The sequence below is a fragment of the Centruroides sculpturatus genome, unplaced genomic scaffold (genome assembly GCF_000671375.1).
Source record: "Centruroides sculpturatus isolate CEXI.00-Female unplaced genomic scaffold, Cexi_2.0 scaffold1078, whole genome shotgun sequence".
Taxonomy (NCBI): domain Eukaryota; kingdom Metazoa; phylum Arthropoda; class Arachnida; order Scorpiones; family Buthidae; genus Centruroides; species Centruroides sculpturatus.
In genome coordinates, this window is record NW_019385369.1 from 122141 (window position 1) to 146211 (window position 24071).

The following is a 24071-nucleotide window of genomic DNA, read 5'->3' on the forward strand; positions in this document are numbered from 1 at the left end:
ATCCAAACATCGACGGTCGGATGGCCGAGCGGTCAAGGTGGCAGCCTACCGCTCTGGGGGATCCGGGTTCGAATAATCCCCAGAAATTTTTCGAAGGGTGGTCCGTCGGGATATGTCGGGCCCCGTCCCTCACCACCCGGTCGCCCCATTGTGAGGGACCGGGTGCCCACAGGGCGGAAAGAGTTAAAAAAAAAAAAAAGACTATCCAAACAGATCCAGAAGATATATTAGTGATTAGAGATGATGAATCAGATGCAGAAGATTTACAGGAAATCGAGAAAATTGTAAATGATGATTCGGAACGCAAAGGATGTGAAATCAAATTTAATTTTTTGTGAAATAACTTAAAAACGTAGGCGTTCACGCCAACACATTTACTTGAGGGAAAGAGATTAAGTCAACAAAAACGACAGAATACAAGCTTTTAACATAAAATTTGAAAAAAAAAACATTTTTAAAATGAAGTATTATCTACGCGCATACGCATAGAGATGTAGAAATGGAGACAAGCGATCAGTTATTATTATTTATACGTTTATATAGATATAAACAAACATCATCGCTATGCTATACTATACGTTATATTATATGCTATATACTATACTATATAGTTATTTGTTTACATTTATATAAACGTATAAATAATAATAACTGATCGCTTGTCTCCACTTCTATATTAAATTAAAAATTAAAAAAGCACTTTTCTTGACTTATTCCTTTTCTCTCAAAATTTTCCTCAAACTTATCTAATTTGGACGACTCATTTATATTAATGCTTCGGAATATCAAGACCTAAATTGACTAAAATCTGATAAAATTAAATAAATTATTTCCTGTTGTTTCTTGTATTTTTCGTTTTAAAATTATAATTATAATACAGTCGACCCCCTATAATACGGTAGATAGGTTCCCCTTTTTATGAATCCAGCTTCTAGGAGTCCAGCCAATCACAGCCCGGCACGTATGCAGTTTACGGACTACGGCTGTTTGAAAGGTTTCTTCCATAAAATTAATCGATTCTACACTAATTCGACTCAACATTTCCAAAATACATATACTGTACTTTTTGGGAATAATCCATATAAACTATGCTATAAACAAAAAAATTGTAGGATTACTTACCGAGTGTGCACCGTTCGACTACTCCGTTGCTTAAGCTTGTTTTCGTCGTGGAGATTGTCATCGAATGGCGCTCGCGTGCTTCCCGATAAATTATTTTTTTTGCGAAAAATTCGCTGAACTTTAGAGACATCATTAATATAGATATAATTTTTATGGACGTTAAATAATAAATGGTTTTTGGTAGGTCCGCTGCTCGTTTAAACTCAACGGTTTGTGCAATCCTGTCGCGACACGAGTTGGCGATGACGTTTTACCGAATTATAGGAGTTTTTTTTAGCATGTTTGTACGAATACTGCCGCAATTTTTTCGCCGTGATATAGGAATCCGAACTATAGGAACCCGTGTTATAGGGGGGTCGACTGTAAATGCAATTCGGATTGAATTGATGCAACACAACACAGGCGTTCTGCCAAGGGGGAATAATATGAAACTGGCTCCTTTAGGTGTTGGACACGTGAAGAAAACATGGAAAACTGTATGATGCCAACCCATTGGTCAGGCATAAAAGGTTTCTACAATAAACTACCAATGCTCAGTGGTGTTATCTACTTGTCATACATACCGTTAGGAATAATTTCACAATTCTGCTTCTCAATTCAAAACTTTGTAAAAAAGAAGGTACTTTTTGTCTGTATATAGCAGACAAAAGTACCTTCTTTTTTACAATTATTATTAATAATCACTTTTAAAAATGTGCAACAATTAAACTACAGTATTGGCAAATAAAGCGCCATTTCTCACCTTGTGGTAACTTTTAGCACCGATTATTTTTTACCAGTAAATCAACTCAATAAAAATATTACATTGCAATAATAAATTCTAAGTAATTTATGTAGAAAATAAACATTTTTCACAAGCAAAAAAATTGCAAAAGTTTTATTTATAACTGTAATAATTAAAAATTAAATATAAAAAAATTAATAAAATATAAAAGTAAAATTGAAAGAAATGCGTGGGATCAGTAAATGGAATAAAGTAGTTGAATGAAAGGTTGAAAGTTGTATAGTGGATGATATGTTTTTAATGGAGTAAAGCTTAATTTAATTTTTTAAAATTTAAAAATGACGTCAAACTGACAAAAATCTACAATACTCTGAGAAAATTACACTTTTTTTAAAAAAATATTTATTCGTATTATATGTATTTTTACATTATTATATACTGTAAAATTATATATTTTTAAATCAATATTTATAAATATAAATAGTAATAATTGTTAATTACGTATTTAAATTTATTTAGACATAAAAATTATTTTCAATTCTAATTTAAACAATTAGTACAGTGTTTAATTACTAATGGAAAATATGGAAATATATTCAAATTAATTATAATTGAAGGAAAGTTTGATTAAAATATATAATTGAAGAAACATGCAATTTATATATGTGGATAATTGATAAATAAGATGAACAGTTGGAGTTGAATTTCTACTGACAGAGACATAAAAGATAGACATTTTAAGCGATTTTTTTTAAAAGAAAATAAGCTTTAAAATTTTAAAAAATATATTAAATTATTGAAGAATTTACTATATATAATTCTTCAAATCCTCTTTGCGCCTCTTTACAATTTGCGTCTTTTTCTTACTATTATTATTTTTTAATTACATTTTTATCTACAAGCGCGCAGTAACATTTTAAAATATTTAAATAATTCCATTTTAATACAAAAAATTTTATATAAATCTGAAAACTTAAATGTAATGGTTGCAATTATTAGGGATGAAAACAAATATAGAATTCCGGGAAAGTGCAGCAACAATGCTTTTTATGTGATGTAAGAATTGAGAGAGCTTAGCCACCTTACAGCCACTTCTGTAGCTATGGTTCTAGCAGAGTTAAAAATGAAAAATAAAAATAAAAAAAACTATCATTAAATTAATTGTGACATCCTGGGGGAGATTAATCAGTTAAATTAATTGTAACACGTAATCAGAGCCGGCCCTACCATAGGGCGAACGGAGCAGCCGATCCAGGCGCTAAGTCCTATCGGACGCCTCAGTGGTAAAGAAAATTAAAGGGTATAAATTAGGAGCAACCAAGGGGGGCGCCATAATAGGATCTCGCTCCATCCTAAAACTTGCCACGGGCCGGCACTGCACGTAATGACGATGTGGAAAAAAACCCAGATCTCCACCTGGCATTTCTGTTTCTCTCTGAGAACAAGGCGATCGAATGTCTTCGAAACAACAACAAACCCTCCGTGTGTTTAGAGAAAGTTGCAAGATAAATCCAAACATCTAATTATTGATAAGGAAGAACGTTAAAATCGGTTAAATTATGAGGTAAGACGAGTCAGAACACTTGGCAAAAAGTATCAACAATCCGGCCGAGACGTCAATTGTTGACGGTCCTCACCGGCCAAACCGATGACATATCTCGACCTCAGACCACATTAAATCAAAATCACGTGATTCTACTCCCACGCTCAGGGAGGATAAAAGGGGCATGCACTCAAAGTTCGGGAAGGGCACAATTCGAAGAGCAGATCAAAGCTCTTGTCTACCTCTGAAGATTTACGACCGTCGAATAGACTGGATCCGAAGACAGCTAATTGTCCAAACGAAGTATTTTACTTAGACATTCATTGTAAACGCAGTCTCTCGGTCTATTAGCTATAAGTATCAATAGTTAGCGAGGTGATATATGTTACTTCCTTCATGTATATCGGAGGTAGTACCGGCAGTATGTATATAGACTTAGCATAGTAGCTATATTGTACTCGTATTTTAGCTTATGAAGCGACGAGTATGANAAAACTTAAATGTAATGGTTGCAATTATTAGGGATGAAAACAAATATAGAATTCCGGGAAAGTGCAGCAACAATGCTTTTTATGTGATGTAAGAATTGAGAGAGCTTAGCCACCTTACAGCCACTTCTGTAGCTATGGTTCTAGCAGAGTTAAAAATGAAAAATAAAAATAAAAAAAACTATCATTAAATTAATTGTGACATCCTGGGGGAGATTAATCAGTTAAATTAATTGTAACACGTAATCAGAGCCGGCCCTACCATAGGGCGAACGGAGCAGCCGATCCAGGCGCTAAGTCCTATCGGACGCCTCAGTGGTAAAGAAAATTAAAGGGTATAAATTAGGAGCAACCAAGGGGGGCGCCATAATAGGATCTCGCTCCATCCTAAAACTTGCCACGGGCCGGCACTGCACGTAATGACGATGTGGAAAAAAACCCAGATCTCCACCTGGCATTTCTGTTTCTCTCTGAGAACAAGGCGATCGAATGTCTTCGAAACAACAACAAACCCTCCGTGTGTTTAGAGAAAGTTGCAAGATAAATCCAAACATCTAATTATTGATAAGGAAGAACGTTAAAATCGGTTAAATTATGAGGTAAGACGAGTCAGAACACTTGGCAAAAAGTATCAACAATCCGGCCGAGACGTCAATTGTTGACGGTCCTCACCGGCCAAACCGATGACATATCTCGACCTCAGACCACATTAAATCAAAATCACGTGATTCTACTCCCACGCTCAGGGAGGATAAAAGGGGCATGCACTCAAAGTTCGGGAAGGGCACAATTCGAAGAGCAGATCAAAGCTCTTGTCTACCTCTGAAGATTTACGACCGTCGAATAGACTGGATCCGAAGACAGCTAATTGTCCAAACGAAGTATTTTACTTAGACATTCATTGTAAACGCAGTCTCTCGGTCTATTAGCTATAAGTATCAATAGTTAGCGAGGTGATATATGTTACTTCCTTCATGTATATCGGAGGTAGTACCGGCAGTATGTATATAGACTTAGCATAGTAGCTATATTGTACTCGTATTTTAGCTTATGAAGCGACGAGTATGATCGCGAGTTAAGAAGCGTAAATTTATCTTAACTGGTGCCAGACCTGACAGGAGAGTGAAATTACACGATTTCCCCACCTCCGACCATCAACAAAGGAGCAAGCCATCCAGTGACAACTGAACGGGCATAATTGTCCCGAAGCCGATCAAAAGGGTTGACAGTAACGACCCGTATAACCCTACTTCTCACATAATTATTCAATTACGTACAAAAGAATAAGAATTAAATAAAATATTTTAAACATTTAATAATGTTAAAAAAAGTTTAATTTACTAAAAATATTTCTTACACACGTATTTGATAAGACTGTATTAATTCTTTGTTGTAATAACTATGATTAAAATATTTAACAAAATTAACATTATTTAAATTTTTTTGCATATGTCTTAAATCATTCCATTACAAACTTGACAAATATTTGCAGAATACAGTATATATAAATGATGTGATAAGATATAAAGACAATGTCAATATTAAATGGAAGAAAAAATAAATAAATAACCATTTAATTCCCTTTCAAGAAAAAAATAAATATGGAAAATGAAATATTTTTTTCAATTTTTTCTTAATTTTAGACAGAACATCCATAAAAATTTAAATATTTATTTATGAACATATTTTGCATGTAATGATTAAACATAAAAATATACATTCTAATTAATTTTATGTCATTTTATAATGCAGTGCTGCAAAAAAACATACATTTAGGTTTTCAAACATTGGAAATGCAAAACTTTTATTAACTGCAAATAAAAAATATAATAATACTATCAACTTTAACAATTTTGATGTGTTTTATAAATCATCAAATACCAAGAAAAAAGAGAGATTAAAATGCAATTGCATTCAAAATTATTTATAAATGAAAATATTTTATTACAGGAAATCATTATAAATACATTAAATTTATCACAGTATTTTAGGTTTTACTGTTTTTCAAAATCTAAATTTTTTCAAAGTAATGTTTTTGGTGTTGTTTTTATATTAATACTTGAGGATTTAGAATCAATAGTTTTATTTGCTGTGACAGAAGTAGTCACAGTAAATAAACTGTCTGAATTAACAGAATTATTTCCAATAGTTAATTGCTTTTTCTTAGTTTTATTATTTACTGTATTATTATTAACTGTAATGTTGTTAATGACACGAAGAGCTTCAGGTTTGAGTGGATTTTGACTAGACTTGTCACTTTGTGCTATTTTCTCAGTAAAATCTGCCATGGCCTTAGTGGTGACAGATGATGGTTGTATATTCTTCTCATTGGTAATTGGATGAAAAAAATAAACCTAAAATATTCAATAATTAAAATACAATTTAAATATTTATAAATGTTAATTGAAATATAATGTAATTGTAATAGACACACAAAAAATTTCTATACGGACCATTTATTTTAAAAGTGATGTAAGTCCATTTTTTCTTCTTTCAAAATATTTAAAGGTTTACATTTTAGTCTATTCAAAAATATAAATAAAGTGTACTAAGTTTGGCAATCTTTCTATGACTTTATGTATTTCTAAAGACTTCTATGTGAATTTAACTAAACCAATATATTCTTCTGGGTCATAAATGAACTTACACAACTTTCATAATTATTGAACTTTAAAAGTCATTAAATTTCAATTATGTAAAATTCAATTTCACTTGAAATACATTGTGTTTTATTCTGATTTTGTTTGTAATAATAAGAAATAAAATAGTGTTGTTTATTCTCAGCATTAAAAATATTTACTAATTATTGAACTATTTTATGATAAGTTTATCATTATTATGAACTTATCATTAGACACTGCTTTTCATTTAGCCTCATGTGCATTTTTTTATTCCAATTGTTTCCAAAATGCCTCTGGTGAATAAAATACTAATGAAATCTAAAGCAGATATTTAAGTAAAAGTAAAATTTCACAATGATTAAAAGGTTATAAAAAATTCAGAGATTATTAAGGTAATTTATTTTTTGTTTGTAGGAAAAAATAAATCAGTTTTGCTTAGATGTAAATTTAGTTACAATATTTAGCTAAACATAGTTTTCTATTTCTTTTTTGCTATTTGTAAGAGTACTTCTTTAGTTAAGTGTTTTTTTGTTTTTGAAAGAAATGACTTTAGTTCCTCCTGACCAAAATTTGCCTGGCATTGTGACAATAGCCACAATGCCAGGCTGCAACTTTTTGTCACAATGTTCTAAATTCTTTTAGTAGTAGTCTTGCCCCTGTACATCATATGTTTCCTGTAAACAATAGAGTTGTGTTGGTCAGCCCTTTGTTCGGGGGAAAATTTTTAATTTGAAGTAATGAGACTTCCATTCCAAACCAAAAGTTTGTATATAGTTAATCTGGACCTCCTGTCCCTAAGCATTTCACATCTGGTCTCTACTTTCAATTATCCTTTCTCAAGATAGGGGCAGACAGATGAACATCAGGCAGAACACAGTCTGAATTTGTAGGTCTATAATTTTTTCAAATTGCAACCCAATAATTTTTCTATAAATGCAATTTTTACAAGAACATACTTCCCACGTGGTTTATGCAATCTGTTGCCAAATATTAAACACTGTTATCATATAAAAGCAATTATTCTCACATTTTGACAAGATTTTTTTCTATTTAAACAAGTCACATGATGACTTTAGGACATTAAGGTTAGCAACTTCGATCATAAGTGGGCCATCATAACCTGTCAAACATGGATCACTTTTCAAATATTAATAGTAGATTTGCATTAATTAGTAGTCATTGACTATCCTCTCTTCCAGGAGAAGGTCAACAACTTATTTTGGTTGAATTACTTCAAATCCATTCCATAACAGTCCCTTCGTTCTATCAGAACAGTGGTAAGGTGACATTTGACTAGGAAAATTACATAATATGAAGTTACCAGCCAGCACAAAATATCATTTAAGTGGTTTTTGAGGGCACGAGTTTAAATATTTGGTCTGTTTTTTTTTTTTTTTTTTTTTTTTTGTGAAATTTGGTTCATTAGAAGATTATCATTTGATATTAGGCTGTAAATGGTACACTTTCTTAGAGTTAACATTAGGAAAAAATATAACATCTTAAATTTTTTAAAATTTCATATTTTCAATTAGTGTCTACTTGACCAATGAAATTGTGCCATTTCTTACCATCTGAGTATCATGATAAATGTGACAATGGTAGGCTAAAATAGCCAAACTCTTTATATGGTTTTCATTTTAATGTTTGTTATATTGTAGTATTTGATTTATGTAACTAAAAAGGTTATCTTACATAAGGGTTTATCACACCCAGTAACCAATCTAACACATTTTAAAAATTCTTTATTCCTCTTCTGTACACAATTTAAAGAATTTTTAAAATATAGATTTTAATTTAGATTGGGCACTCAGTGTGATACAAACTTTGTAAATATAAATCAAATACTATAATATAATATAATAGATGGGTTAAGAGTACAAAATAATCTAATAATATTAATCTTTGCTGTTGTTATTTTTTGCCTGAGCAACACTAGGCTCATCAGCTAATAATTTATATATGTAGTAGATAATCTTAGCATTATATTTCTTGCATTCTAAGATGCAACTTTTTCCCAATTTTTACTCATCTGAAATAGAGTTATATTTTATAACTAATAATATCTTACATTCGTAGTCCAAAATTACAACCAGCAGTTACTGTCAGTAAACCGGGTGGTGCATCAGTAACAATGTTTTCAAATAAATTGCTCAATATTCACATGAGTTCAAATAAACTTTGCTGGTAAGGAATGTTTAACTCTCCTTAATGTCAAAAATGTCTTCAAGAAGACATAACTGCATCAAGAGAATGTGGAAACAACTGATAAACATTACCTGTTTAATGGAATTTACTTTTTTTAAACCAGTTGTTACTTAATAAAAACTAAAAGAATTTCCCCCATATAAAAAAAATCTTAAAATTCAATTCATAATGCATCTTAAAATAAAATACATTATTTTATTTTAGATTTTTTAAAAATCTGTTTTTTTATTTTATATATTCTAATTATAATTTATAAATAATTTATAGTTACTTGAATTACTAAAAGATGATCATAAAAATATTATTTTAATAATTTAATAAAAAAGCTAGAGCTGGTATTTTTTCTTAATAAGTAAATCTTTATAATTATTTATTTATTGCCTATAAATTTCTTATGATATCTATTTTTGACTTGACATTAAATGTAGCATAAATGTATATTAATACTTACAGAAAATCCAAATGCAAGTAGTAAATGAAATAACAACATGAAAATCAATATAACTCCTGCAACCTAAAAGTAGAATAAATTTTTTAATACTGTAGAAGTAAAACAGATAATATTAATTTTTAAGTATCATTATAATTTTTCAAAAATAATTTTAATTATTTAACGTAAGATACTTATTTAAATTAAAACTTAAACTTAAACTTAAAAGGTTGATAAACAAAAAAATAACTACCTTTTTTCTTGTTTCTTGGACTGCAGGATAAAATGTTAATATTAACACAGATGACGATAATATAAATCCAATAAGTATAATGATGAAATGAAACCAAAAAGATTTAATTAACCATAATATCTGAAAAAGAAAAATATAAATAAATCATTATTATTTGAATAAAATTTATATTTTAACTTATAAATTAATCATTTAATATATTTATTATTTTTATTTTAAATAAGTAGCTAAATAATAGCTGTTTTAAAAATATCACAATTTTTTTTTATATTAATTTAAGTATAGTAAAATTCTGTTAACCCAGTATCTGGTATGCTGGTATGTCTAGCTCGTCATTGGACGGTTATTGGTGCATTTGGTAAGGGTAAATCCAGAGTTAAGATTTTCATATAAAAGTGTTCAAAACATGTAGTTCTTAGNTTTTTTTTATATTAATTTAAGTATAGTAAAATTCTGTTAACCCAGTATCTGGTATGCTGGTATGTCTAGCTCGTCATTGGACGGTTATTGGTGCATTTGGTAAGGGTAAATCCAGAGTTAAGATTTTCATATAAAAGTGTTCAAAACATGTAGTTCTTAGAAAGGAATGTGAGTTTTCCTTTTAGAGATGACAAATGCCAAGATGACATGATGCTGTGCTAGGTAAAACCAGTTAGCTTATGCATGATGTTTTTTTAAAGACTTTTCCAAAGATTAGAGCACAGGTTTGATATGAGAAGCAGAAATATTTAGCATATTTAAAATCAATAATTATCACACAAGCAGCTACAGTACATCACTGTTCATATATTTTGATAATTAGCACATGTCTGTATTTATATGCAATAAAAGTATACAAAGCACAAAGAATAGTGTGTTCTTGTTTCAAGCAAATGAAGGGTAGGAATAGTTTGAAAAAATCGAAATGACATATTAAACAATCATAAAAGGTGGTTTTTTTACAGTTTTGCACACGAAGATATGTAAAATTGCATCCAAGGATTGAAAAAACTGGAAAAACTTCCATTGTCCGATAAGGCAGCATATTCGATAACCCTGAACCACATCAGTCTCGACAATGCTGGGTTAACAAAATGTCACTGTACAATAAAATGTTCTTATAATGAACATAAGTGTAAAGAAATTATCAGTATAACAAATTCATTTTTAATATCCTGCCAATTTACTATGCATAATAACATAAAAATGTTTTAGTTAAATATACTGTGGGTGATCAGTTAACGAACAGATCAGACTGCAAACAAATCAGACAACAAACACTTTCACAAAAGATTTTTATGTTTGGTTAATAAACACATGTTTGAATAATAAACACCTCACAGAACAAGCACAAGAAGAAGTGACATAAAATAGTGAATACCAATTGGTTTTCCCTTGTCCCTAGGTGACAATTTGAAACCTTTCGGAGCTCAGGAGACATCGACATCTACACTCAACCCGATACCAATCAGATGGTATTCCTCTGAACTTTGAAACTCTCCATTGTAATTCTAGCTTTTTGTTTACCTTTCTGACAAAGAATTTTTTTATAGTCTTCACAGGTGGGCACTCATTAAGTTTGGTGTCAGTTTTTGTTTTCGAAAGGCAATAGTATAACTGTCCCACCGGATATTCATTAACATTTTAATGCTAAATTTCAAATTTCATCTGGGTCTCACATTTACATAATTTTGTAAACTAGTTGATTTCCGTTCTCTGAATTTTTGTAAGTGCTTTTCTGAACTTTTTATTTAAAAAAGAAACTGATAATATTATGGAGCCTAAATAGAGTGGAGTTTCAAGAACTGTGCTCACCATAGAAACGAAGCAAGAGATAATAACAAAGGTAGAGAGTGGACAGAAGATGTCTGATGTTGCTAGGCAGTATGGCTTGAACAGATCTACAGTAAGCACAATCTTATCTAAGAAAAATATAATCAAGAAGACTCAAGCAGCTAAAGAAGTAATGAAAATCACATCTGAGAAACAAAGATGTGCCATCCATGAAAAAATGAAGAGATTGCTTTTAATTTGGATAATAGAAAGGGAAATGAAAAAAGATGTAACTAGTACGACTATCATTCAAGAGGAAGATAGAGAAATTTTTGGAGAACTGAAGAAACAAACTCTGCATTCGTCACATGAGGAGAAAGAATTCAAGATGTTTTGAAGCATGCCAGTTCTCCTCAACGATGACATTAAAAACGTTTTGGAAAGAAAAATTTGATATTCTTGAAGTTATACAGCTCATTCAAAAGGCGTGGTCAGAAGTCACTCAACAACAGTTAAATTCTGCTTGGTGAAAGCTGTGTCCCTCCTGCATTCAGGGAGGTGGAGTACTTGATTGAAGATGTACTTGAAATTACGGATGAAATTGTAACAACTGCTAGAGATCTGGAATTGGAGGTGAATGAAGATGACATTGAAGAGCTCATAATGGAACCTGAAACTGATCTGACAACAGAAGAACTCCAAGAACTTGTGTTTTCTTCTGAAAAAGAGGAAGACAAAAGAGGATCAATGCAAACATCTGCTATTAAAAATCTTTTGAAGTGGGAGGATGTCAGAACAATGGTCTTAAATGGCATTCAAACCAGGTTGAGGTTNAAAGACTCATGCAGATAAAGGAATAACAAAAATCACATCTGAGAAACAAAGATGTATCCACAAAAAATGGAGAGATTGCTTTTAATTTGTTATTATATATAAATAAACATAGTAAAAAAGTATATAATTTTTTATTTCTTTTTTGGGGTCTCCAGAATGAATTAATCAAATTCCCATAAAAATCTATGGTAAATCAATAATCGGTTAACGAATAATTCAGGTAACAAACACAGTCTTGGAACAGATGATTATGTTCATTAACTGATCACCCACTGTATATCAATGTAATGAGAATTTTAGGAAAGCGATCATTATAACAAAATCTGTAAATGTATAAATTTAGTCATCTTTTGTTATGAATAATGTTTTGTTTATCCAGCAATGCAAATTTTAGTCATAACTGTCAGTTTAAGTTGTATATTGTCATTACTGTACAGTTATTCACAATGATAATTTACTTATACTGTAGATCAGCACTGTCCAACTTATCATAGCCCGCGGGCCATATTTTCTTCACCAAACATTTCGGGGGCCAAGAAGGTTGCAGCTGTATTCAGCCAGGTTAAGTGAAGTTATGCAAACTAAATATACTTATGCAAAACTACTTTAAATTCAAATTAGATTTAAATTTTCACATAGTAAAATAATTTTAATATTAATAATAATAATTTAGTAACAAATTTATTCATAGTAAAATGTACTTGGGGGCCGTAAAAATTATTTGGCAGGCCGCCAGTTGGACAGCCCTGCTGTAGATTGTACAAAATAAAGACTAAATTAACTCTTTAAATGCAGTCAACATAACATAAAGGCCATGTCATTTTCTGATAAAATAAAAAATGTGCCAGATAGCATAATGGAATGCTATAACATAATTCAGGAATTTAAAGATATTTTGATTACACATACAATAATAGCATTTTTTCGTTATTATAGTATTGAAATTATAGCATTTTTTCATTCTTAAACAATGGCTATTCTGGAAAGGATGATGTAATTATCAGGCCACTGCTATTATTCAGCTGCTTTTTCAAACTAGTGCTGACAATAAACTTTTATAAAAATTTTTCAAAATAGACAATTCTTTAAAAGTGTCTTCTCATTTTGTCCTTTTGCACATTTCAGGAAATAACAGTCTCCCTCTAAGTACATGTAAAGATGAGTAGTCTCTAAGATCAACTTACCCATAAACCGTTATTTCTTGAGGCATGCAAAATGACAAAAGGAGAAGACACTTCACTTTTAAAATATTGTCTATTTTATAAAAATTTTATTGTACTGACCATTTTATCAAATAAATGTTTAGTTACAAATATTGATGACAAATGGTCAATGCAGCAAATGCACCAGTCTGCTAATCTGGGTATTAGATTCCAGTATGGATCTGCTGAGAATTTTTCAAGGGTAAATTGACCTAGATGTTAGCCCTGATTGAACCATGATAGGAATAATTAGTCCTCTTTGGTAAGATTACTTGGATAATAAGGTGTAAATTTTTCATTACTTAATAACTTTTTCAACATTCTGGCATTTTGATTGTATTTCAGTATAATGAAATTTCCTTAAACAAATATTGATATATAATCAACTCTTATTATTTCATTATATTAACATTTTACAGTATATATTTTATAAACTTACAGCAATTGGAATGTATATGGCAAGTGAATAACCATATGTACTGATGACTTCTAGCAGACCATATTCTGAAGAATTAAAATACCATAACATTCCCCACACAGCAAGAGGAATCAAGAAAATATAAGAATATAATGTTGTTGCAGTAAATGATACTGGAAAAAAAATCATTGTTAATTTTTACAATAAAATATAATAATTTATTTATATTAAAAAAGAAATATAAATTTTAGTAAATTGTTGTGTTCTGTTTTTTCCAAACTCAAATCTTCTACATTAAAGTTAATTTACATTGCATACACATACACATATAGAACTAATAAATATATAGTGTAATTCACTAGTAGCATTCGATAGTTTTTTCCTCTCAAAAGCATTAGAGATAGGAAAATAGGACTAAAAACCAAGTTTATAGAGCAGAAGAGTGACAACTTTTGGTGACCACACATGATCCTGAAAATCAACAGTTTTTGAGATACAGAACTAAATAGGATTTTTTTTTTTTAATTATAAAGGGCACTTTTGAGCCAGTATATAAATAATATGTGACAAAATAAACACCTTTTATGATAGGTCACATTTTCTTAAATCTAATGGTTTATCAGACAATTTCTGCTAAAAATCTGATTTCTCTTTCTCCTAAAATTTTCTATGCTGGAAACTAAGTTTATCAGTTTAATTATGAAAAAGCTTTAAATGACACAAACATGATAGTAATGAAAGTACATTTCAAAATTTATTTCAATTAGAATGTCTACCTTTTTGCATATACAGACATTTATTCTTCTAGAAAAAAGTATTTAATGCATTTTGTAATTCGAATATACTAATCTTACAAAAATTTTCCAAAATTCTGATTTTCATATTTTTAGTAGGATGCTAAAAGTAAACCATTTCCTTAATTCATCCCCATAAAAAGTGGCATAAACATTTGCAGCCTATTCTTTTGAATTTGGTCTCATGCACATAAAGCCATCAGTGTATCAAATGCTTTGTTACTTGAACTCAGTTTCATGAAAACAGAGAAAACAAATACATAAAAATGAAAAGATCACTCCAAAAACAGCACTCCTTCATGCCTTTGAAAAAGTAATAATTCAATTTATTCCAAGCCTGCTTGTTCAATACTTAATATGTTAAAATAAAAATTGTTAAACAGTTTCCAGCAGAGAAATTTTTGGGAAAAAGAGAAATCAGATTTTTAGCAGAAACTGGCCAATATCTTGAAAACTTAGGTTTAAGAAAATTTGACTTATTACAAAAGACATTTATTTTGTCACATATCCATATAATAGCTCAAAAGTATCCCTTATAATTAAAAACAAATAATAATAACCTTATTTTGTTCTGTATCTCAAAAATTACTGATTTTCAAGGTCATATAAGATCACCAAAAGTTTCTTCATCTGCTCTATAAAGTTGTTATTAGTTCCATCATCTTATTTCTAACAGTTTTGAGAAAAAAAGTACTGAATGCCACAATATCATTCTACAAAAACATGTTTCATGTTTATTCATTTTAAACATACAATTATGAAGTAGAGAAGGAATTGAAGAATGATATTTATATATTTACCATTTTTCTTCATATAATTCAATTTTATATTTATAGATTTGTTTAGCTTAAAAAAAACGAGTAGGCTATTCTAGTATAATATTTAAAATATAAATTTAATTTGGTAGTAACTAGATTATCAAACTGAATATATATATATATTTTTTATTACTCTTTCCATCCGGTGGGCACTAAGAGGGCCTTTATAGAAAACTGATTATGGGTTCAGCCAGGGGCCAGGGCACAATGGAGCAACTGGGTGGTGAGGGACGGGCCCGACATATCCAAACAGACCACCCCCCGAAAAATTCCTGGGAATTTCTTGACCCATCCGGATTTGATCACGGGTCCCCCAGAACAGTAGGATGCCACCTTGACTGCTTGGCCATCCAGCCGTCTAAAACGGAATATTAATAGACTAATACTACTGATTACAAGAATTATTTCCAATTAGAATCTGAAAATTTTACCTTTACGATAATCATAATACATGTCTGCAGACTTCAATCTTCCAACTGAATGTAAATAATCTGCCATGTTACTACTGATTGCAAGTGTAAATATAAGAGTTGCAGAAATCCATATTGGACCTAATATGAAAAAATATAATTTAAAAAAAATCAATGCATGCAACACACACATAATTTACAGAAAATAATTTTTAAAATTAAAATCTAAAATTAATGATAATTTTTTTTAGTACATGAAAGAGAAAGAAAAAGGATGAACACTTTTCTTAAATTAATTATCTATTTAAAATTTATAATTATGTAACTTTATATGATTAGTGAAAATACCATATAATAGCAAGCAAAGTTCTAGACTTCAAAAATTTTAATAAATCTTTATGAATGTTTTATTTTAATTTTTAGCATATTAGGATTAATATAAGAATATTAATATTCTTTGACATATACTATGAAACAGATGCAAAGAATTCAAAGATACCATGAAATTTAAAGTAGAGATAGTGTTACATGTTTTATATTATTCCAGTAATTACTTTTCAAGGGTACAAGTTTGGTAATTGAATTAATTTTGATATAAAATGTTAGATAAAATAATTGTATTAATTATAAAAAATTATTAAATCAGTATCTTAGTAGTAACCTGCATAAAATTAATATTTTCTCTAATCAAAAACTTATTTTATAGTCTTCTTTTTATTTAGATTTTATACTTCAAATATGAGTACAGTTTATTAAAGTACTGTACTCAATATTTAATTTTAAGTCTGAACTAAAATTAAAGCTACATGAATTAAGAATAAATCAAAATATATAAATTCATTCAATTAAAACTTTAAAAATGCATACCATATAAATCAGGATTTGGCCGAATTAAACGATGAATATAAGTTGCTCTTCCAGGTCTTGGTATAAATGACCATATAATTCTCTGTATTACTTCATTGGTATCCACATTGAATAAATTTTGGTAATATTTAATATCCCAGAAGGAAGGTTTTGCTTCTGGTTTTTCAGAAGATAACAGCTATTTAAATAAAATATTCTATTATTACAGTGGTAAAGCTTTAGAATTACTTATAAACTATTATTATGCTTAACTTGAATAATTTAGAACAATATCATCATAAAAACTTATAATCTAATCAAAATATCTTTCAAAAACTAGAAAATACGTTATTTTAAATCTATCCAAAATCTAGTCTTGATTCATCTTAATTGTTTCTACCATGCAATACAAACTAGATGCAAAATTATGCTAAGAAAATTTTTATAAGTTTTCCCATAATAAATGTCAAATTAATAATATGTCAAATTCTAATAAAGTAAAACCTGTATAACGGGAATCACTTAGTACCAAATTATTTTTACATTTTAACAGGTTTTAGTATATTTTATTTTTAAACTATACCAGATAAACGTAACACAGTTATGTTAATTTTTTTAATAGTAAAATCATGTTTGCACATGTAAAAAAATTACTACTACGCTTCATCCAAATTAATCCAATGTAATTCCAACTAAAGATGGGTGTATATGAATATAAGAATTAAGAACTGATGCAAAAAGCTAAATATTGAATTATAAGTCTTCAGTATTTTATAATGTGGTTTTTGAATTACAAGTTATAGTATACAATTAATAGCAAGGTTGAGGTCAAGTTTTAAATGGAAAATGTGTACGTCGAATGTTCAGCGCTGCTTTCCTGTAAGCCTAGAATGGTGTTTGGATAGTCAGCGGAATCATCTGGACATTCCAAACGCCATTGTCAAACTTCTAGGCTTACAGGAAAGTGGTGCTGAACATCCAACATACACATTTTCGTGTTTAAATCTTTGACCTCAAAATCACTAATAAGATGGATAATTTAAATAAATAATTATTATATCAATAGAGTCCACACTTATCTTAATGTATTTAAAATAAAAATGACATTTAATACAAAGAAAATAGACACTTCAATGTTCAATATGGTAAGAAAATAGAATTTATTTTTGTGAAAATATTCTCATTTGAATTTCAACAATATCTACATATGATGGTAATTTTAAAAAATGTTCACAATCAAAGTTAAATCAACCAAAAATAATAGTAAAAAAAAATATACCCTTTCCTGCTCCTCTTCATTTACTATTTCAGGAACATCAGAATAACCAGGAAAAGAATCTGGAAAAGCAAGAATAATTACATTTAAAAATAATACTAAATTACAAAAATATAAATTCCAAATTAAATATTAATTAAAAAATTAATCTTTGAAGTATTACTTTTTACATATAAATCAATCTTTTTTTGTTATCATTTATTTTTATTTTTAAAATTTCGCTGGATGATAAATATTTATTTTATATTTTTTTAAATAAAAAGATAGTCATTTCCAAAAAAAAAATTTTTTTTGGTCAATCACCATTTAATTCCTTAAAATGTTTCAGAGTAAACTTTGGGCAACCCAACCTTTCCTTGTAGGCTACATGGCCGCACATGAAACTATTACTTAAAATACAGAAATAATCCAATTTAAAAATATATAACAATTTGTAAAAAATTGGAATTGGTGACCTTTTGACATCTTCAGTTTTCATCCTTCTCCATTTGGGAGTTTCGGATCTTAAGATCCACTTTGAAAATTTGCGCTGTTAAATGTAGATTATCCTTATTCTCCCTCTGGCGGCGAATTATTACAAAATTTTTTAAATTTAANCAGAAAGGTATCTGTATTATTTTTTCATTGTAATATATTATAATTTTTCCCATTTAAAATAATGAGAAATAAACTCCCAGTTAACATTTTCACAATTATCCTTATTCTCCCTCTGGCGGCGAATTATTACAAAATTTTTTAAATTTAAAATTTCGCTGGATGATAAATATTTTTTTTTAATAAAAAGTCATTTCCAAAAAAATCATTTATCGGTTATCATTTATATTACATTATTGTTTTGTTTATCATACTCAGATTGTGTCCAGTATCAAATCTCATAAGTGGACACCAAGAGACAACCCTGTGAGACCAGTATGAAACCTTAAACAGTTTAGAGGAATTTTCTGAAAATATGGCAAGTTGCCTGAATGGTAGCTTTTTGTAATGATCTATATAAATTTGAGTTAATGCTTATTGTCTTCAGGCTTTTATACAATGAATATGGGATATCTTCTGTGGCAGAGAGAACTATTGGTATGGTATGGACTTTATTCATTTTCCATAAGCATTTTACTTCTTGAGAGAGTTCAATATATTTACTTATTTTTTCTACATATAGTAGCTATTATGTATTTTTGATATAGCAATATCTATACAGATAGTTTTGTGCAATTTGTCAAGAGGATAATATCCATCCTATTATAATGGATCATTTTATCTATTATAATTGCTCTGTTAAAATAGTTTGTTTCTTGTGTTCTCAAGGAAAGTTTGTGGAAAATATTTTTAATATGGTGTTTTTGTGGTGATGAATAAATATTTTTTTTATTTTTATTGTTACTGGGATATAATAAGGTTCTCATATGTTAATTAGTTGAATAAATATTTCTTTGCTATATACTTGTAAGAAGTCTAATTATTTTACATTTTGGATATTATTTTTAGTTATTATTTTCTTTTCAGGGTCATTTTTATGTTTTAACGATGGAAACTCCTAAGAAATCCCCAAAATATACTAAATTCAAAATTAAGACCAACAAATATTTATTTACACAAGTGACTGATCTCAGAATGCTTAATATAATATGTAAATAACAGAATGTGTAAATAAGGCAGTACACTTAAGCTGTAAATAAGGCAGTACACTTAAAATTATACTTGTAAGCTGATAAAAGATGACACATCCGTTCAATAATGTGGTGTAGCTGCCGAAAGCAACCTTCCATGAATCAAATTGTCTGGCATTCTTTCAATAAAGCAATTAACTCATAATAGGTGTATTCTTTGCTTTTTATTTGATATTACAAATTTAATTAATTGTACTCCCAAGCTGGGGAGAAGAATTTCTTTTATTATTTGTTTTTTTTTTTTGCTTGTACATAATTGATCTTGACTTGTTTTGAATATTTGAAATATATATTTATTACTAACTTCTTGTTTATAATCATTGTTTATTTATACTGTATATATTACTGTTCAACCTAATAAATATCATTGTGGATTTTTGTTTATGTAAGTGTCATTTTTCGACTGTTGTATTTTGCTTTCCCATTAAGTTCAGACCTGGTACTTGATTAGACTCCTAATTTTGTATAACCCCACTTTTTGTGTTGCATGGTACGTTACATACTGGTGAATTAATTTAGCTATCTGATTATGTTTGTACCAGGCTTTTAACCTATTTGATGTTGAAATTTTTATTTGTAGCCTGTGACGCCATGTTGAATTTTCGTCGATGTTAAGCCTAACATTTTTTTTTAAAATAATAATTGGGTTTACTAATTCGTAAAAAATTATTTTTTTATGTTTCACAAACAAAATAAATATATTGAATTATATAGAAACAACAAAAATTATATTTTAAAAGTTCGTTTTATTATAAAAATTGTGACACATAGTGACATCTAGTATCAAAAACATTCTGATGTAAACACGAAAGTATTCAGGATCGCCCATGCAGGTCAATGAGGTCAACATGAATATTTTCGGGAACAACGTAGGACAGGTTAAGTTGCCTGTGATATGTTGCATAGTTGCTTGTGTAGCATGACATTTCCTGTATATGTCATCCATGATATCTTTATGGTCCTTGAACTGATAATTTGGTCCTGTATTGCAATCATAAAGCCTTTTGTTTTTCCAATTCCCATCCCTCAGCCAAGTAGTTTGATGCTGCCTTGTCAACATGTGGCTGTGCAAGATCAGTTGGGTGTCTACCATGGAGTGTTTTTCCCATCCATGCTTGCTGTTTTGTGAATCATTTGTGTTCTTTGTACTTTGTACCTCAGGTTTAATCATGTACAGTTATCAGCCTAGAAAATTGTATCGTATAGTGATGATGATTATTGTTTAAAATGGAAGAAGCTTTGTAGCGAGTATCTGTTTCTGATGATGAATCTTAATGTTAATAAGACCTCTAAGCTCAGGAGGGTAAGTCTCTCCTTAACAGAATTTGGTTGGTGCAGACTATTGTTGTTATTATTAGATAAAAGATACATAAAACTCAGTATTATCATCATATTCCAAAATTAAATAATTAATAAAACAGAAAGGTATCTGTATTATTTTTTCATTGTAATACATTATAATTTTTCCCATTTAAAATAATGAGAAATAAACTCCCAGTTAACATTTTCACAGATAACTGCTTTTCATAAATGGATTATTGATGGCAGATACTTGTGTGTACAATTATGACATATTACGACTAAACTATGTTATGCATTTGGAATTATATATTTTTAATTTATGAATAATGAAATCATATGAAAGTTTCATACTTCATTATACACATTATTAGATTACCAACTTAAGTCAGATTTCTAAAATTACAACACAAACTCATTTATCTCAACTTAAAGTAACTATTAAAGAATTAAAATCTAGTTGCTTTCTTTCTTCAGTAATATATCACACAAGGAACAGTTGTTTATGTAGTTTTTATTAAAGAAAATGCATTTTGAGTCTTAATGACCCCTCTTCAGTCCTTAGAATGGTTATGATGATTTGTTACTGAAGAAAGAAAGCCACTAGCTTTTAATTCTTTAAAGTCTACAAAAACTAATAACAGAAACCTAATTAATATAGCTATATCCAATTTGGACTATAATTTCAATGATCTAAAATTTGACTTGTTGGAATAAAAAGAAACACACACATTACTGCAAGATTTTATCAAAAACATGTATGTACAGTACAATATAACCTCAATTTTTGCAATTTCAACACATCCAGTAATCCAACACTAATCACTCTCAGGTATAGTATTATCACCAATGCAAAGTCAAATAAGCAACCTACTAGTTCAAACTGCAGTTTTCATCAAATTTTAATATTTTCCCACTAAGTGTGGCATAATATCAAGTCTAAGCTTGAACACAGCTTGGTCATGATACTAAAGATTATTAGGCTTATCATCTTATGCTGCTCAAAAAACGTACAGTATCTCATAACACAATAAGTATAAAAATTAGTTCCCCAAAATTTCCCATTAAAAATACTGTATCTCCCACTATATTTTCCATGGTTGCTTCAATTTTCTATTAAATTTAGTGTGGAATCCACCAACTTGGTAAAACTAATCATCAGTGATGCTCAAATGTTTTGATCGGTAGTCCAACTTAATACAATGTATTAATATCATGCAAATAAAGAAATTTCTTTCTAAATGATTAAACCATTAAATTCATCTAACTTTCAATAATCTGACACTGCTCCAGTCCCATATATGACAGATTACCAAGATTGTATTGTATATAAAAATACTATATAGTGATTTTAGAATACAATATTATAATTATATTCCAAAATACTGTGACAATTCATGAATGCAGATGTTGCAATCAAATACAGGCCAAACATCTTTCAACATTAAACTGTAATTTTTTTTATTATTGATAAATTTTATTTATTTAAACATTACTGTACTGTTATCCATAGTCAAAGAAGGCAGAATTTCATTTTGTGACTGAAAGAAATGTATTTCTTGTATATTCAGAAAACAATCTTAAGAATTAATATTGACAAACCTCTGAACTCTAGTTGATCTTGTTCTTCATCCTAAAAAAAATTTAAAACATATAATTAATCATTTTTGTTTTTATTATTTCAATTGCATAAACTATATATTTCATTGTGAATGTGTCTCTTTAATCCGATTTTCAGTTTGGTAGACTATCATATACAGCTTTCCTGAAAGCTGTATAACGAAATAGCAGCTGCCATAAGTGATTTTTTGAAAGTATATATTTCATGTAAATTATTTCATAATTATCATAAATATATTATTTATATCTTGAATTTCAATTACTCAATAACCTAAATTCTAATTCATTCATTGATAACTTATTCAAATAGTACATACATACATACAAAACGACTTCTAACAACTTAACACTGCGTTGAGTAATAACAATCCAAGAAACCTTTTTTTATAACAGTATTTTGTTCGTAACAAACTTCACAAACGTTTTCGACCTCCATCAAGGTCTGCTTCAGGTGGTGACTAAACAGTGTCTCCTCTTGACTGTTGGAACAATGACACCCGAGATGTAAATAATTGCTCGTATCGTGTTTCACCCCTCCGCTTGTCCCAGTTTGAATTCTTCGAACAAATATCTCCACGCCTGCACGATCGTTTCACCATCTTTAAAGTTGATGCAGGTGCCCCCAATGTTGGCCTTATAAATCTCCCAGACCTCCAGGTGACGGATGTGATCAATATGAAACGCCTGTCTGATTACTCTGGTGTTTTGGAAGTCCGCCCGGATTTCAGGGTCGGTAACATAGGTTGACAAGGTGCACCACCACCTTGTTGACCTACGTTACACCAAACAGGCACACCACCGCCTTGTTGACCTATATTACCAACCCTGAAATCTGGGCGGACTTCCAAAACACCAGAGTAATCAGACAGGCGTTTCGTATTGATCACATCCGTCACCTGGAGGCCTGGGAGATTTATAAAGCCAACATGGGGAGCACCTGCATCAACTTTAAAGATGGTGAAACGATCGCACAGACGTGGAGGTATTTGTTCGAAGAATTCAAACCAGGACAAGTGGAGGAGTGAAACGCGATACACGCAATTATTTACATCTCGGGCGTCATCGTTCCAATGGTCAATAGGAGACACCGTTTAGTCACCACCTGAAGCAGACCTTGGTGGAGGTCAAAAACATTTGTGAAGTTTGTTACAAACAAAACACTGTTATAAAAAAAGGTTTTGTGGATTGTTAGTACATATATACATACATACATACATATGTATATATTTGTACTGTTTGAGTAAGTTAATAAAAATATACATATTTTCAAAATATGTAATTACAGGTAGCCCTCGGTTTATGCTGCAGTTCCGTTCCTACAAAAGCCAGCGCAAATCGAATTGACATAAAATGAACCCATATTTACAAATAACTAATTAAAAATTTGTTTGCAAACTTTTAAAAGTTGAAATCGTAATTTATTAGAATGTTCACTTCAAAATAGCTAAACAGATCAGTAAAAATCTGTAATTTAATCGTTTTTCAGTTTAAAACATAAAAAATTATAAATAGTTACCCGACGTTTACAGTAAAATACTGGCGCTGACTTGTTGTTGGCACAAGCTTTTTATATTTGTTGTTACGATTTTCCTTGAATGTACTGTACTGCAAGCATATTTTCCCTCTCTCTTCCGTTTTTTTCCGCAACTTCGATACATAGTTTAATAATTAGTTAACTGAAATGATATTGGGTAACAAATATCACTGATTTTGGCAAATTTAGGGCTTAAAAACTGGCAAGATTGATCATGC

At 29.7% G+C, this 24071-nt stretch overlaps 1 protein-coding gene across 1 annotated transcript in view; it reads right to left on the reverse strand.

The window, feature by feature from the left end:
* Nucleotides 1–5574: 5574 nt before the first annotated feature.
* Nucleotides 5575–24071, reverse strand: part of LOC111638223 (protein YIPF1-like) — a 25920-nt gene continuing 7423 nt past the window's right edge. Inside the window, exons 3-9 of the mRNA XM_023383884.1 lie at nt 17740–17798; nt 16482–16659; nt 15636–15755; nt 13614–13765; nt 9387–9506; nt 9155–9217; nt 5575–6231 (exon numbers count right to left, since the gene is read on the reverse strand). Of these exons, the coding sequence (XP_023239652.1) occupies nt 5899–6231; nt 9155–9217; nt 9387–9506; nt 13614–13765; nt 15636–15755; nt 16482–16659; nt 17740–17798 (1025 nt within the window). The 3' untranslated portion in view covers nt 5575–5898. The remainder of the gene's footprint in view (nt 6232–9154; nt 9218–9386; nt 9507–13613; nt 13766–15635; nt 15756–16481; nt 16660–17739; nt 17799–24071) is intronic.